The sequence below is a fragment of the Nanorana parkeri genome, unplaced genomic scaffold, assembly GCF_000935625.1.
Source record: "Nanorana parkeri isolate BGI_ZX_2015 unplaced genomic scaffold, ASM93562v1 scaffold913, whole genome shotgun sequence".
Classification (NCBI taxonomy): domain Eukaryota; kingdom Metazoa; phylum Chordata; class Amphibia; order Anura; family Dicroglossidae; genus Nanorana; species Nanorana parkeri.
Window position 1 is genome coordinate 294,671 of NW_017307181.1, and position 18,659 is coordinate 313,329.

Consider the following 18,659-nt stretch of genomic DNA (forward strand, 5'->3'; position numbering starts at 1 on the left):
CTTGTCCATGAAAAGGGGGGGGGGGGGTGACCTTTCAGACGCTGCAGCCCTCTTTTAGTAAAAGGAATTCCCCAGATATCTGGCCTCCCTAGGTAAATGAGTACAGGATACATTGTACCCCTTGTTACTCATTCACATGAAGAAGTAAATGAAAAAACACATTGTGAAAAAAAAGTCATTTATTAGAAATACACAATGTCTACCTATGTATATTCAACATCAATCACTTCGTCCAGGGATGTCGATCCATGTCAATCATGATGATTCACTCTCTGAAGATGTTGACCTGCTGTTGTGACAACCCACCATGCCCTGCAATGTTCACCTGCTGCTACTCCTCTCACAAATGACAGATACCTGGCTGTATTCTGTATGTGAACAAATGGGCTGGGGATTTCGGGTCATGTTGTTGAGCAAATATGGTGATGACCACATTTTGTCAGTGATATCACACAGGATTCCTGGCCTTAACGACCGGGTTCCGTTCCTACGACCAGGTCGTTAAACGAATTGGTCGTTAAGTGAGGAACTCTATACAGTACTATACTGCATTAGTACAGTACTGTATAGCGTTGCAGATGTACAGTACCGAACAGTGTACTGTACATCGGGCAATGAAAATACTTACCGGGATCCGCAGTGAAGATTGAAGGACATCACTTCCGCCGGCGACACGTCGCGCTGACGCGCAAGGGGCGAGGTCGGTCGGCAGTCCGTCGTAAGTGCGAATGGTCGCAAAGCAGGTAAGCCGGTAACCGAGGAATGTCTGTATTTTTAATGTTGCCCTTTAAGTCACATTAAAAGTGCTTCTCACTGCTGAACAATGTTTTTGCATTGGCACATATCCCTCATGTCTGTTCCCAGCTACCCCTGTCCTTTTTTTAACAAAAGCTTGCAAATTAGCCATAAAAAAGGCTGGATAAAAATTGAATTTGGCTCCTATAGATTTGAATGGGGGTACATGGCACTATATCGGGTACCTGCTGGGTTAGTCAAACTTTGCCCAGTTCACTTATCTTAACCTGTACTCCAAGAACTTATTGGGACTAAACGTAAAAACAAAAAAATTTGCGAGCAGGCAGGCAGACAGGTACTTACCTGAATGTGCATTGAGCTGCACATGCACATATCAATGTAACATTCTCCAGACATCTCTGTGCTGGAATGAATGAACTCCTGTGGGCATGTGCAGAAGGTATGAAATAAAGTGATGAAAATAATATACAGTAAAGTTTAGATACTCCAACACTATACGTTTTCTTGTGTTTCTGCGGCAGAAACACAAGACAAGACTGAACACAGTTATCTTTTAAAACGGAAAATATCTGAAATGTGATTATATATATATATATATATACATACATACACACAGTGTGTGTGTGTGTATATATATATATATATACAGTACATATATATATATATATATACACACACACACACATACACACACACTGAGTGGCCAGATTATTATGACCACCCCATCAAGAGTGCGTTCAGAGATCGTTGTCTTGTACCAGTCTTGCCACTCTCCGTTCTGCCCTAACATTAACTAGTCGCTGACGGCCACAATACACACGTTCAGACCCAGATTTTCGTCTGACAGTCCAGTCTTTAAACACTTTAACAACAGCTGCTCTTGAACATTTAACGAATTCTGCTGTTTTGCTGATACTCGCTCCATGGCTCCGAGCGCCAACAATCATCCCACGTTCAAAGGCTGTTAAATCGCGTTGTTTCCCCATATCTTCAGAAACAAATCACTTCTACTGTCGTGGTAAACAACCTGCTTCCCTATTTATAATGGTCTGGCCCTCTAGCAACTTCAGCGAGAAATTATAGCTAATTTGCCTACAAACGTCAGGTGGTCATAATAATCTGTGTGTGTATTTATAACTTCCAACTTATTTGGCACGTATTAAACAAAAATAAGGTAAGGGAAAACATTGCAGTTAAAAAAGGAAGTAATGTTGCAGTTAGCTGCCAGTAACAGATGAAATAGGAAGCAGATATTATGTAATCCATGTAATCCAACAAGTGTCAAGAATGGAGACATTTATGAAATACCAAATTAAAGTGTATTTCCAGTCAGAGCTTTTTATTTTTTATAGAGTGAAGAAAGGTTAGAACTTCTTTTTTTATTGCTGTCTTTTAGCTCCAGAGGTCCTGTGAATGAAATGTAAAACTCCAGTACCAAATTCCTGCCTATGCTGATTATCAGAACTTGTGGCCCAAATCACACAGCCTCCAATAAATACTGTTTTTCTGGATACATTGAAAAACCTTTGTTTGAAAACTGGATATCTTTATATTAGATTCCTACCATTAACCACTTGATGTCTGCAGTGTTAAACTGCCTTCCTGTCCAGGCCATTTTTCAGTGTTCAGTGCTGCAGGACTTTGACATTTGGTAAAATATAAAAGGCGGGGTCACGTCGGGGAAAAAGACACCAAACATGTCAAGCCTTACAATTGCGCACGCGCGAAACCTCAAAAAGCTACAAAACCAAAAAAAGGCGATACTTTAACCACTTGCTGACCGGGTGTTTATACCCCCTTCCTGGCCAGGCCATTTTTCAGTATTCAGCGCTGCAGTACTTTGACATTTATTCCGTCATGCAACACTGTACTGAAATGAATTTGATACCATTTTTTGGGGACAGATAGAGCTTTCTTTTGGTGGTATTTAATCGCCACTACGGGGTTTTTGAAAAAAAACATTTTTGAAAAAAAACATGTTCTCCCTACGTTATTTTATAAAACATGTATTATTACCCAATTTTTTGGTAAAATATAAAAGACGGGGTCACGTCGGGTAAATAGACACCAAACATGTCAAGCTTTAAAATTGCGCGCACCCTTTAAATCGAAAAAAACTACCATACTCTATATTGACCATAGCCGACGCTTTAAAAGCTTTTACCGCTCATCAGTTTAGTGTTACCAGTGATTGATGACCCTAGAATTATTGCTCTCATTCCGACGTTCGCAGCGATATGTAACATGTATGTAATACACATCACTGCCTGCATTCAGAAGAGGAGATCAAACAGAACTCGACTACTGAGCTCCGGCCGCAGAGCTGCTGTGCTGGTCCCAGGCTCACACCGGGAACAGCGGAGGCACAAGGACAGAGAACATGGTTTTCACATGAGCACTGTAAATCCCTTTTCTATCTGCGTTACACCGCTGACCTCCGCACTCTACGTTACACGCACCGCTGACTTCCGCACTCTGCTTCACACGGATCAGATGTCACTAAAGGTTTTCCGATCGTTCCCACAACAATCAGAAAACCTGCAACATTGTATCAGCAATAAAAACATGTATCTAAATGTTTCTATTGCTAAAAGTTTAGGGGGAAAAAGCCGGTATACATCAGGATTTCCTGATCTATACCAGCTGTCAGTGAGAACAGTAAATGCGGCTCTGCTCTCACTGTCAGACACCGATTCCTGAAAGGGATCGTGTGTCTCAAAAAGCTTAACTCTTTCATTACGGGATGCCTCAATATTAGGGCATCCATTAATGAATGGTAACTGCTGATTCTCAGTGGTTACCAGCCTTACAGAACCCCAAATAGCTAATCACGTACAGGAACGTGAGAAGTCATTTGGGCACTTTGTGGCGGGACGTACATTGTACTTCTCCCGTCACAAAGGGGTTAATATCCCTTCCATCCCCTTGCTATCAAACATTTTACAATGACCATTACAGTATATTTATATAACATGGCTTTTACAATTCACTTCTGGAAATATCCTTAAATCCTCTTAAAGTGACATTGAACTCAGGAGTTAAATCTTAAAAATGCATTTCAGTACCTTAACTATTTGCAAAAATGTATCTTATTTGTGTATCAGTGAACAAATAATGGAAGGTCACTCGTATTTCAATTTGATTATTAGTCAGTGTTTATTGACCTCTGGAGTGTCACATCGTAATAGCGACGTCTCGGAACCACATGGTCCCTTCTTCAGGCAAACAAACTTAGAACTGACTAATAATCAAGTTGGAGTGCGAGTGACTTTCCATTATTTGTTCATTAATCTTCAGAGGCATCTGCAGTCACTCTGTCACCCACCCCATACAAGAGGGTACAATCCGGTCAGGAGTGTGATGGGACCCACTGAACATTTATTAGTGTATCACTCTTGTAGATCCTTAAATCGTCTCTGAATGGTCCCTGTGTATGTTGTAAAGTAGCCACCGCTCCAAGCTCACTCCTGTAGTGGATTACAATCTCAATACAAATTAGTAAACTAAACCTGAGATTGTAGTCCATCATGGGAGTGCTCTTGGAGCATTGGCTACTTAGAAGTAATTTACCTAATTTACAGTCCCCTCTATATTATGGGAATGGTGGATGAAAAATCAACTACAGTCACGATGTCACTCTTAAGTGCAGCTCATTTCACTATATTAAACCGCAGCATGAAATCTGCTCCCATTCACAATGTTAAGTGAACTCTGTATCGCTATGCAGCACAAAATGACCTTTGGTCTGGGCAGTTAATCCCACAGCTTCATATTCATTCAAGGCTCAACTGATCTATCTATACAGTTGCCCTTGACTTCAACACCTTTTTGCATCTTAACTTAGAATAGAATATATTATTCATATTTCTCAGGTTTATAACCAATGTATGCCACAAGAAATGTAAAACCCAACATACTTCATACCTTAAAAGTAATTTCTCAATATACCTCCATATTCAGTCCACAGCAGGAGAAGCAGACACAGAGGGCGAAAAAAATAAAGGTGAAGTGAGGTCTGAGGGGAGGACAAACAGCCTCCAGGTCTCACCTGGGTCCTCCAATCATCCCTGTCTTTCCCCAGTAATAGTGGCTATTTGTCACAGGGTTCCCTTCCTTATATACCTCCACACTGGATGTGATGCCAATAACGTGTGATGTCACTTCCGACGCGGGTAGAGTTGCCACCTTTTCTTCAAGTGAAACCCGAACACTCAAGCAACGTGTGGAAATGTTTTGGGTAGAAGGAGTCGCGACTTATTCATATGTAAATAGCGCCGACCATTCATATGTAAATATCACAGTTGAGACTATTTTCAGTTGGGGGCCAGTAGCCCCTTTCTTCATTTTGGTTGCCCCTGTCTGCCTAACATCTTGCGTCTGGGTTTCAGCTGCCATGAAACCCGAACACAGCATTCACAACCCTGACTGTCCGGGTCAATCCTGGACAGGTGGCAATCCTAGACGCGGGCATCCATTAAATGCGCATGCACAGATTCATAAAGAGGTCCATAGTGCAGCACTGCCACCACTCCTCTCCCTGCTCCACCCAGCCAGCCACAACTCCCCTCCTGCTGGCCGGACACAGATTGGGGACAGAACTCACAGGTCCCACACACCTTTCAAGGGGGGAAAGGATTAAACTCCCTACCTGCCAGCAGTTAAGAAGGCCACCATTAAGGGGAACTCCTATGAATGCCCAACATCTGTGCAAACATTTCATGGACAGGGGGAGAGCCTCAAGAGCTAGGAGACATCACAGAAGCCTAGCTGTAGGCCCATCTGACAATTTATGATCCCGCATCCACCCTGATGTACCTTAACACAATTTACAACATATTAATTTCCATGGTATATAAAAATATATCTTACATATTAATCCTTCAACTTTGTCTATATATTCATTTTTTTATTGCCCCCACAATACTAACACTGGCTGAAGATGAGATGGCATGACAAGTAAACAGTAGCACAATTCAAAATGTAATAATTACATAAACAGCATTACAGGAAAGGTTTGTAACCTAACATATTGTGTAGTGTAGAGCTGATCAATCCACCACGCTTTATGTTTCAATATTTGTTTGTCAATATACTTGTACCCCTACCCATTCACAAAAGGGTTAAGTAAAAGTTTTTAAAAAAGAGGCCAGACTTTTGTAAAAATCCTTTAGTTGAAAAACAAAAGACAAGTCTTTTATAAAGAAAAAATAAATGGATCCACCAACATAATCCTAGGGTCAATCACGACGTCCAACATTGTCCATGACAACGACGACTGGCCCAAATAAAACAAAAAATAAATAGAAAAAATAATTTTAAAAAACACGACGTCCCCCCGACCCATACACTTGCGACAAACTCACGCCGCAGAATGGCATTCTGACAGATGGCGGCCAAATATAAAGAAAAAGGGTGGTCAGTTGCAAGGCTTTAGCCAATCAGGGCTCACAAGGCACTGTGCCCACCGAACGCCCTGAGAGTTCGTGTGTTTTCGCCGAACACACGAACTGCCGATGTTCAAATCGAACTCTTGCTCTACTTGAACATGGAGCCCATCCCTAATCACTAGCCACACACCATTATACAGAAACATTAATGACTCTCACAAGACTATTAACCCCTTCACAATTCAAACCATTCAATTCCAAACACAAAAATATATATAAAGTTGAAAACATCTATATTGCATAAATAATCATGACATCCCGTGCATATAGAATGTATATTATGCTACATAACACAACATCCAATATATACATACATAAAATGTAGTAAAAAAGAAAAAAGGTAACCCTTAAAAAATGCATTTACTCAGTTTCACATCACACCATCTAGTGACAGAACTGATAACTTACAACCTGCTATAATATCTGCTATTAGGAGCAAGTATGTAATTGTCAAACATACAGATCCAAGCAGTAAAAGGCACTGCAAACTCCCCTGGGTGTGCAATAAAAGGTGCATTCTGCTGTAGAGATTGAAGAGACATCCTCATTGCCCATCTTGTTGTCCTGTAGTTTTGGAGGCAGAATAGTTATAGAGTGCAATTATTAGCAAGTTCAGACATCCATAATACACATGCAGGCTTCTGAGTATATCATACAAGGAACAGGAGCTAGAACTAACTTGTAAGCATATAAAAAGTATTATGCATATAACATCTGACATCTACAGGCCAGAGATATGAACAGCACTCATTCCCTTTATAATGCAATTTACTAATTTAACACATTTACTTTACAAAGAAAGTTTCAGGGGCTTAAATTTTGTATGATGGTAGAAAACTTCCTTGTTAAATCTTTACCAATACACTAACTGCATGTTTTGGTGTATTAATTTTCAGTGGCATACCAAGGCAAGGATATTTTTTTTAAATCATATACTTTAGTGAGGTGGGAAACTCAGTAAAAGTGTAAGATCATGATATCTCTAGTCAAAGGACATCTAGGGGTCCTAGAGACCCCGTCAGTTTGGCCTCAAGGTACCATTTAGATAGCTGAAAAATGGACATCAGATCTTGCATCTGTTGTAGTGAAAACTCAGCTGCGACAAAAGACATCCAAGTATCAAAAAAAAAAAATTCCTGCGTAGTTCATTAACATCTTGGAATTTTAAAGGTTTTTTTTTTCTAAACTAGCTTATTCCATAGGTTCCATTTGCTTGATCTTTAAAGGCTTATAGCACAATAATTCTGCTTTATAATGAGTGTAGCTTAGAAGCAGTATTAAAGCTGTAGTGTTGTGCCAATATTTGCTGCAAATAAACTGTACTCACGATATTCTGTTCTGCTTCGTACTGTGTACTTGACTCTAACCTATTAGGGCCTGACATGCCAAGCAGGATACTATTTAGTCATCTTGTAATGTTGGTAATTGATGTGGTATGAATCGTTGATGAAAATGGATTGTGCAGATTAATGCACACAACTTTCTATCTTTCCATGAGAAAACTGTAAAACTAATGAGCTCAAGGGAGAAGGATATGTAAATTAGAGGATTTCTGAGCACAGATGTTCTGAATAGCACCAAGGTTAGTTTGAATACTCGGTGGCAATATTACGAAAGCCTTAAAGTAACACTATACTCAGGAATAAATCTTAAAAATACATTCAAGTACCTAAACTATTAATAAAACTGTACCTTATTTGTGTATCACTCAGCTGTAGATCCTCAAATTGCCTCTGAATTGATTGGTGCTGTACATTGACAAAGAACTGGCTACAGGAGCGTGTTCAGAGAGTATTGATAAATGGCTCTTTTTCACATTTGTCTAAGGTCGAGAATGGCGTGTCCCAGGGTTCTGTGCTAGGCCCTATACCGTTTAACCTTTTTTATTAATGATATTGGGGAAGGTGTTAATAGTCATGTTTGTGTTTTGCTAATGATACTAAAATTGGGAGGCTAATAGACACGGGCGTAGACATTATAACATTACAGGAGGACCTGGATAAAATAGGGGAGTGGGCAACTACATGGCAGGTGAGGTTTAATGCTGAAAAATGTAAAGTAATGCATTTTGGGGTTAAAAATAGGCACGCGGATTACACATTAATGGGAACTCCACTAGGGAAGTCAAAATGGAAAAAGATTTGGGGGTCATAGAAAACAACAGATTGAACAATAGCATCCAATACCAGGGTGCAGCAAACAAAGCAAGCGGAGTACTGTCATGTGTTAAAAAGAGAATGTACTGTAGAGACAAATCTATAATTTTGCCACTTTGTAGATCGCTAGTTCGGCTTCATCTGGAGTATGCAGTCCAGTTTTGGTCACCAATCCACAGAAAGGATGTCCTTGAGCTGGAGAGAGTCCAGAGAAGGGCAACTAAACTAATTAAGGGGCTTCAGGACCAAACCTATGAGACAAGGTTGCTAAATTTAAACTTGTTCACGCTGGAAGTGAGGGGATGAAGAGGGGTCATGATTTTGATATACAAAATGTTTAGTGGAGATGGCAACATCAGCAATCAACATTTCAGTGTAAACTCCATTAACCACTTGCTGACCGGGGTGTTAAACCCTCTTCCTGTCTAGGCCATTTTTCAGTATGCAACGCTGTACTGAAATGAATTTTATACCATTTTTGGGGGATAGATAGAGCTTTGTTTTGGTGGTATTTAATCACCACTAAGGTTTTTTATTTTTTACTATGTAATAAAAAAGTACCGAACATTTTGAAAAAAAACCTGTTTTCCCTACGTTATGTTATAAAACATTTATTACCTAATTTTTTTGTAAAATATAAAAGACGGGGTCACGTCGGTGCACTGTACCATGTAATACAAGCGGACAGCTGTAGAGCCAGCCGAACACTTGTATGTAACAGCTGGTACCAGCTGTTTACATGCCTGCCGGGATTCTGCTAGAGGGTGCGCGTGAGCAGAAAAAAAAAAAATGTACAGACAGTAATATTCGCCCGTCCGCCCGTGTATTTACTGTTAAGAAGACTAGAAGCCACCGCCTAAAATTGGTGGAGAAAAGATTTAACCACAAAGGGCTTAGGGGATTCTCTTCAGTCAGAGTGGTTACATTTTGGAACTCTCTTCTACAAGCAGTGGTGTCAGCAGAGAGTATTGAATCATTCAAAAATCATTTAGGTACCTTCCTCAGAGACCATAACATACAGGTGTACAGGCACTCTTAAAAATTAGACCACAAAGGGACTCATGTACACACACACATACACACGCACAAACACACACAGACAAACAAATGTTGAACTTGAAGGACCTGTGTCTTTATTCAACCTCAAATACTATGTAGCTATTAATGTTTCTGTTTGTTCATTGTAAGTGACCAACACATTTACTTGGACTTACACATAGCTAAAACACAAAATACAAACTAAACTAGAATGTTTAAACAACGTTTATGATATCATGAAAATGTAATGTATAATAGTGGATTTATGCAAAAATAAAGAATATGTAATGTTTCACCACTGAAAGCATTTTGCTAAACAGTGGATAATTTGGTTTACAATGTCATGATTAAGTGCTACTTTTTATTGTATCGTGTTGCAATCATTTTTTTTTTCTTATTTTTTTTTCTTTTCAGATGTTTTCATTACACATATCTCGATTACGGTTCTTTTTTTTCTACTTAATACTTTTATTTTTGAGACTGCTAGAAGCCAGTTGGTTCCCTAAAACTTTACCTTGTGATGTGAAACTAGACGGCACTGCTATTATTGTAAAGTGCACTAATCGTAGCCTAATGGAAATCCCACCACAAATACCTAGAAATACCACCAATTTGACATTGAATATCAATCATATCGAAGAAATCACGCCAGATTCATTTTCCCACTTTAGCAACCTGGTTGAAATTGGATTTAAATGTAACTGTATACCCATAAAATTAGGTCCTAAGGACCTCATTTGCAACCAGAAACTCTCCATTGAGGATGGCAGTTTTGCTTCACTACTTAAATTGCGCTCACTTTTTTTGGATGGTAATCAACTTTCACAATTTCCAAGAGGCCTACCACCATACCTACGACTTCTGAGTTTAGAAGCTAATACCATTATTTCAATTAAGAAGAACAACCTATCTGAAATACACAATATTGAGATGTTATATTTAGGAGAGAACTGCTATTACAGGAATCCATGTAACGTCAGTTTTCACATTGAAAAAGACACATTCAAAGATTTAACCCAATTAACACTTTTATCCCTTAAAGCAAATAATCCGTCTTATGTGCCTGGAAGTTTTCCAGTCAGTCTCAAGGAACTATACATCTATAATAACAGAATAGAGTATATTCAAGAATATGATTTTCAGAACTTGACCAACTTAGAAGTTCTAGACCTAAGTGGAAATTGCCCTCGGTGTTACAATACTCCATATGCTTGTATTCCATGCCCAAACAATGCTCCGATCTTTATTCATGAGAAAGCCTTTGATTCACTACAAAGCTTACACACTCTTCGTTTGCAAAGTAACTCTCTTCGCAATATCCCATGTAGATGGTTTCAAAATATTCATAATCTTCAAATGCTCGACCTCTCTCAAAATTTTCTAGCACATGAAATTACGCAAGCAGAATTCTTGGTGCATGTACCAACACTGAAAACATTAGATTTTTCATTCAACTATGAGCCTCAGCAATATCAACTGGATCTGCAGTTACCCAAAATATTTTCCAGTTTAAAATCTTTGGAAACTTTGAGAATCCGTGGGTATGTTTTTCAAGAACTGAAGAAAAAAAACCTTGAGCCATTGGTGGATTTAAAAAATCTTACTGTTTTGGATCTTGGCACAAATTTTATCAAAGTGGCAGACTTTAGCTTGTTTCAGAATTTTAGTTCACTAAAAACAATAGCACTTGCTAATAATAAAATATCCCCTGCAGATAACCCGGCTGTTTCCTCCTGCTCAAATTTCAAATCATCTTCTACACAATATAATTATGCACCATTTCGAGATGTCCATTATTTCAATTATGATGATCAAGAACATCACTGTAAACTCAATGTGAATGAGGGATCAAGATCTCAAACACCTGCAACTAAAAACTGTCAAGCATATGGTCAGATGTTAGACTTAAGCCAAAACAATATTTTTTTCATCAGAACTAGTGACTTTAAAGATCTTAGCTTTATAAAATGCCTCAATATGTCAGGTAATGTAATTAGTCAGGCACTGAATGGAACAGAGTTTGCAAGCTTAAAACATTTAAAATATTTAGATTTTTCTAACAATCGCGTTGATCTTCTCCTTTCAAGTGCATTTGAGGAACTCCAAGAATTGGAGATCTTAGATCTTAGCTCCAACCAACATTATTTCCTAGCTGAAGGGATAACACATATGCTAAAATTCACAGCCAACCTACGACACCTAAAGAAGCTAATGATGAACTGGAATGAAATATCAACTTCAACCAGCTATGAAATGGTGAGTCAGTCAATTGAAATCCTGGAATTCAAAGGAAACCGCTTAGATATTTTATGGAGAGATGGAGATACAAGATACACAAATTTCTTTAAAAATGTAACAGCATTGCTTACATTAGACATTTCCTATAATGCGCTAACATTTATTCCTTCTAAAGTATTTGAAGGTTTGCCTGCTAATCTTAGTAGACTTTTTCTGGCTAATAACAATTTTAAGATTTTCAGCTGGGAAATGCTATGTCAGTTAGGAAAACTTAAAGTTTTAGATCTCAGCAATAACCATTTGACTGTTGTGCCATTTGAACCAACTAACTGCACTCATATTAAAACACTGATATTAAGCAATAACAAAATAAAAAATATAACGTTAAGCTTTCTCAGAAATGCAGTAAGCCTAAAATATCTGGACTTAAGTTACAACAAAATCAGTTTTATTGGCAAATCCAGTTTTCCTGATAACATTCTTTCAAGCCTAGTAAAACTTTTTATACAAGATAACCCATTTAAATGTAACTGTGATCTTGTGTGGTTTGTTTCTTGGATAAACAGCACAAATGTTATCATTCCATATCTGGTACCTGACGCGTCATGCGATGGACCTGGAGCACACAGAGGAAAGAGTCTAATATTCCTGGATCTATATACTTGTGGAGTAGAACATTGAAATTTGGCTTTGTTTTCATGTTCATCCTCACTTGTTATCTGCTTACTGGTGGTCTGCACTTCAAGTCACCTTTTCTATTGGGATTTTTGGTACACCTATCAATTACTGAAAGCCAAGATAAAAGGATATCGGAAACTGCCAAACTTTTGTTACGATGCTTTTATTGTATATGATAGCACAGATTATGCCGTATCAGACTGGATTTTTAATGAGTTAATTATAACTCTTGAAAAACAGGGAGAAAAGATGTTTAACCTGTGCTTAGAAGAAAGAGACTGGCTGCCTGGAAAACCGTTTTTGGATAATCTTTCAGAAAGTATCCAGCTCAGTAGAAAAACTGTGTTTGTGCTTACAGATAAGTATATCACAAGTGGACATTTTAAGACAGCCTTCTACATAGCACACCAATGCCTTATTGAGGAAAAAGTGGATGTCGTCATTTTTATATTGCTTGAGAAAACTTTACATAAATCCAGGTACCTTCGACTGAGGAAGAGGCTCTGTGGCAACTCTGTTTTATACTGGCCTACTAATTCTAACACCCACAATTATTTTTGGAACTGTTTAAAAAATGTATTAAGAACAGATAACAAAATGGCATATGACAGACTTTTTAAAGATAATATATAATTCACAGTGTGCTTCACACATCAACAAAGATACATATATTAACTACATTTTAAGGTCCCCAAAAATATATGCATTGGAGCTTGTAATTACATTCTTTTATAACTAATTAGACTATTGTGTAATAATATAGACACAATTTAAAAAAAATTAGTATGCTTGATGAGGGATGAATGATGTTGATCCAGCATGAGGAAAGAAGGCCTTAATGCAGTGGTGGTCATCTTGAAAATGATAGAAGGCCACACTAGAGCAGTATGTTTTCTTGAGTTGATGTGCATTGCATCGAGTTGGGCAGCCCATATAATATAAATGGGCTGTGACAATAAAAATGCTGGCCCTGCTGCATTTTTTGCAATGCACACAAAGAAGAAAGTGGGAGTAAAAAAAGCCCTATTGATGATGTCAGTAGCCGTCATAGTAACTCCCAGCATTGGTGTCAGTGGCTGCAATAATACCCCCCTGCATTGGTGTCAGTGGCTACAATAACCCTTAGCATTGGTGTCAGTGAACACAATAACAACCTCCAGCATTGGTGTTAGTGGATGCAATAAGAACAAACAGATTTGGAGTCAGTGGCACCATTGACATTACTCTGCTTAACAGTACTACAGATGTTCTTTCAGTGCTCGGTATTGGAACAGAGAGAGCAACTGGAACCGTACTGCCGTTCTGCAAACTGCCCACAGGTGGCCAACTAATGGAGACCCAGCCTAGGACATGGCTGGCTGCACACAGAGAGCGGGTGGATTCTACACTGACCACTAATTTAATAGAGGATTCTACACTGAGCACCAATGTAAGGGGGGATTCTACACTTGTGGTCAATGTAGAACCCTCTTTTACTTTGGTGGTCAATGTAGAACCTTGTTTTACATTGGTGGTCAATGTAAGAGAGGATTCTATACTGACCACCAATGTAAGGGGGATTCTACACTGACTAGCAAAGTAAGGGGGTTCTTCTACACTCACCACCAATGTAAGGGGAATTTTACACTGACCACCAATGCAAGGAAGCTATTCTACACTGATCACCAATCTAAGGGGGGATTCTAGACTGAGCACCAAGGTAAGGGAGCGATTCTACACTGACCACCAAAGTAAGAGGAGATTCTACACTAACCACCAATGTAATAGAGGATTTTGCACTAAACCACCAATGCAACGGAGGATTCTGCAGCAGTAATTTTTTCAGCGCACACCACCACACTTATTCGACCTCAAATACTATGTAACTGTGCCCATCCGTTACAAGGCAAATTGCCTTGTCTTGTGTTGGGGCCGCACTGGAAAATTTTGGTAGGTGGACATCTATGCTGACAACAAACCTCCTGAAGGGACGACCAGCTGATACTTCCTTAGTTTTTAGGCCCTAGAGGTCCATCTAGTCTTTCACTGTATATGAGAACATTTCTGGGCCAATTGGACAGATGCCTATATCTGTAGATACATTTTTTTGTCCTGGCGTGGCCTTGTGGGTGCAGAAGGCACGTCAGGATTGCCAGAACTGTGCCGTTTACAAAGGAAAGGCAGAGATATACAACTTGCCTGGTGGTGAACATGAGAGATCTCTTTGAATTAATAACCATGGACTTTCTTACAGTGACTGGCACCTCTTCTGGACACCTGGCAAAGCACCATCCCCATTTTGAGGGCATGTGGCCTGGTATGGTGCAGGGGAAGGGAAGCAGGAAATTTAGGGAGACCCCAACGCTTTTGTTTTTTTTTTTACATTGGGGCCCACCCTAAAATTCCTACAAGACCTAAAGCGCCTGGTGTAAATTAGGGAGGGGATTTCATGCTGTTTTTTATGTTAACGTTCAACAACATACATTTATTCAGAGTGACATTTGGAAAATTTGGATACGTTCGGATTCATTATTTTTTCATTCGGAAATTCACATGCATTAGAATGTCCGAATTTCTGAAAATTCGTACGAATTTCAATTCAAAACAAAACAAATTGCACATGTCTACTTATCTGACATCAGGTGAACAACTTCAAAAACTGTAACTGTTAGGTTATATTTAGAGGTCTGCCGTTACAGTCTTAATAAAAGTTTTGTTTTGTTTAGACTGGCATTAAATATCGGTTCATCTAAGAGTGTATAGTGGGGTCTCCAAAGGGTGTTCTGGATTATGTATACATATAAGTTTGGTTATGGTTAAACAGCTTTAGCTTTAAACGGTTGTGTTTTTTGTATATTTTTCTTTGCTATTTTTAAAACAAAAACAATTTTAAAAGGTAACTTGGAAATATTCAATACGTGCATCCAGTAGGGATGTAGATGTTGCGGAACTTTAGCTCATATGTAGCTGTATGGATCCAAATTAAAAGCTTAAAGTGACATTAAAGTCAAACACTTTTTTCCCTCCCATAATGTTAATTAAAGCACTTATCTTAAATGATGCCTCTTAATCCGATCTTCCTCTTCTTTCCTGTCCTTTTCAGCCTTCTCTCCAGCGCTGCTGAGGGTCTCCGATCCAGCACTGACTCCTCTGTCTTGGCTGGCACTTCCTGTCCCACAGTGTCTGCATGCGTGTGCACGCGTCCATAGACTTACCTTGTGTCTCTCCTCGTCTCCTGGATGAAAATCCGAACTGCGCATGCGCCCGCCCCGAGATGCTTTGCGGCCGCCCGAGCTTTTTCAGATTTTCAGACAGGAGCGCACAGGGAAGACAGGGGTAAGGCCTCGGTGGCCTTGTGAAAAACCGGGCCCTGGGTGTATGGCCAGCTTTACATTCTGTTGTCCAGTTTGAGATCTCTCTTTGACTAGGACCTATGGCAACAGCTGTAAGTTGTTCTATAGAGATTAGTGAGCTCTGCACGAGAATTACTTTCTAGTCCTTTCTATTCCTGAATAACTATTCACAAGAAAGCACAGGACGGCTAAGTTTTTAAGGACACCTTTGTTAAGGTGTAGTGGAAATGTTCAGAGGTGTGCTGAATTTACATGGAACAAGTAGATTATGCATACATCATGAAATGTTATTGTCCCTCACTGATAATTTGCTCAGTTCAGTATATTGCTTTCTTTATGATACAAATGAAGCTTTTCCATGGTGGTTATTCACTAAAGAGCAGAAGGATCCAGCCATAGCAATTGACCTGGGGATGCTGATCTGTCATTAAACAATAAACACTGGGCAGAGCCAGCCGTGACATCACTGCCGACTCTGGCTAGTTGTTATTCATTGACCGGGACCTGCTAGAAAACTCTAGCAGTTGCCGGCCAATAGGAAACAGTTGGGCGGAGCTAGCGTCACTGCTAGCTCCGCCCAATAGTTTTTTTCTTCTTTAAAATATCTTTATTTATTTTGTAATTTTCCTATTTTTGATCATTTTAAAAAATAGTGTTTCAACCTTTTTTTTTTTTGTCACTCTCTTCCTATTCTGCTTGTAAAACCACGGAGGTACCGAGCAGAATAGCTGAGCCGAAAACTGCTCGGCGGCATTTGGCTATTCACTCACTGTCGTTTGGCCCCTATTATAATAGGGGAGAACGGCAGCAAGTGAGCTGCCAGAGCTACGGCTCAGCTGATCCAGATGTTGGAGTCCCTCTGCACTTCGGCACAGCGTCTGACCGGAGGCAGCTGTACAGAGCCGAAGTACGACTGATTTCAGCCGATGTACAGCTGAAATCAGACGTACTGAGCTGTAGTGAATAGCCAAACCTTGTTCAGCTCTGTTCACTTCGGCTCGGTTATTCACTCGGCTGTCTTCGGCAGCTTTGTGCATAACCCTGTATGTGTTAAAATGGCAATATATTAATAACGAGGTGCATTGTCACAGCAGATGGGAGAACTGTTAAAATATGAATAAATGAACGAGAAATTGTGTTGTATCAAAGCTAAAACAAGACACAGCTGCACAATGCATTATCTCTTGTTTTTATTGGTTTTCTTTCTTCCAGATGGATCTCTGTTGCAGTTCATTTGACAACATTTTTTTCTATTTTTTGCTTAAACAACAATAAATGTAAGATTAGATATATAATTCTATGAGGGGAATTTATCAAAACTGGAGCAGACAAAATCTGGAGCAGCTGTGCATGGCAACCAATCAGCTTCTCTCTGTCATTTTCAAACCTTAACTGAACAAACTAAAGAGAGAAGCTGATTGGTTGCCATCGGCAAAGGCTCCAGATTTTGCCTGCTCCAGTTTTGATAAATTACCCCCTATATATTATGATTGATGTCACTCAGTCTGTCTCGGTCTGCAAATCTCCCTATCCCTATGTCACCCTTGTGAAATAAATATTCTTCAGTGTATTTGTGATGGACTACAAAACTATCAGTTTGGATACATACAGTACATAGAGGATATGGTGTACTTTTATGATTGTAGAAGTCTTGCAACTTCCGATATTTTCACGATATGTGAACCACAGTATATAATTTTCTACATTTTTTGTGAGCGGCTCTTATATTTCCCTAGGGAAATGAGCTTTGTGTATAAAACAAAAAAGAATCCCCTTGACATATATTAAGAGAACTAACTTTGCTTCACTGAACTTTCGTTTTTTGGTAAAATGAAACTTTTGACTGTACTGATATTGTTACAAATTCAGCTGCTAATTTAGTGTGCTTGTAACATGTACAATCCTTGTTACATATAGGCTTTATAAAAGTGCAAAAGACATGACATTTAAGAAGTGCTTCTAAAATGTTATGTAGGAAAGTATGCAACTTACAGTTTTATTGTTGGTGGATTTTGCTTCAAGTAATGATTTTAGCAGCAAAGACATCACCTAAGTTTTGTGCTGCACGGCAAATGTTTTATTTATTCACATTGTTCTCTCCTACATTACAGGCATTTTTCACTCAAGTGTGTTCACACTCCCACCATACATATTGCGCACAAATTAGTGTCTACATCTGCATGACGCACATTCTTTTCACAAGTGTCCACATCATTATGCGCACTGCTTTCTCTTAGCTCTTTCCCCGATGTCCGCATAACTTCTTTTACTTTACTTCCCCAGTAGAATGTCTCTGATCGCTTCCTAATCTCTTCCAGTTGTCATCCATCTAATGGCTGATCAGGACAGATGACTGCCATTCCTAGGACCTCCGAGAGCCCAGCTTGTTGGTACAACAGTAAGAAAAATGGGGGTAATAAAACAGATTATAATAATATGAATATAAATAATATACATATTATTTATCAATGTCTACTTCTTACCTGTTCGAGAGCGGAAGGTCAGCTAAGAAATACACACACCAACCATGGGTTTAAAATAATATATTATACAAACAATGTAAACATGTACAACTTGATTATTGATAAAGAAAATGTTACATTAATAACACAAAACAACAAATCATGTATCCAAGATTGCTGTCACAGGAATACTAGCACAGCAATAGCAAACCAACAATATTAAAATAACAATACTAAACCAGAGAAGACACCAACCCAACACCTCTACAACACAAAAGATATCATAAACTGGTTAGCATAACTCATCAATTGGATGTATGTATATTACCCATCCTGTAGCATTACACAGGTTTTGGACTGTGGTTCCCAAAATGGCTTCCTCCCAAATGACTTCCTCTCAGAAGGCCTCTCAATGGCTTTGGCCTCTGCCTCTTTATCCCAGCTACACTAATTTACTATCATTAGGAACCGATGATTGGTCCACAAACCTAATCAGAGCTATCTCACGATAGTGATTGGGTGGCAGCTGAGGTCTCTTTGATCTAAAAACAT

At 39.1% G+C, this 18,659-nt stretch overlaps 1 protein-coding gene across 1 annotated transcript in view; it reads left to right on the top strand.

Annotated features, from left to right (window-relative positions):
- The window catches only part of LOC108794923 (toll-like receptor 7), a 16,898-nt gene extending 3,952 nt beyond the window's left edge, over window positions 1-12,946 (top strand). The window contains 1 exon segment of the mRNA XM_018566072.1: window positions 9,812-12,946. Within this exon segment, the coding sequence (XP_018421574.1) occupies window positions 9,812-12,946 (3,135 nt within the window).
- The last annotated feature ends 5,713 nt before the right edge of the window (window positions 12,947-18,659 follow it).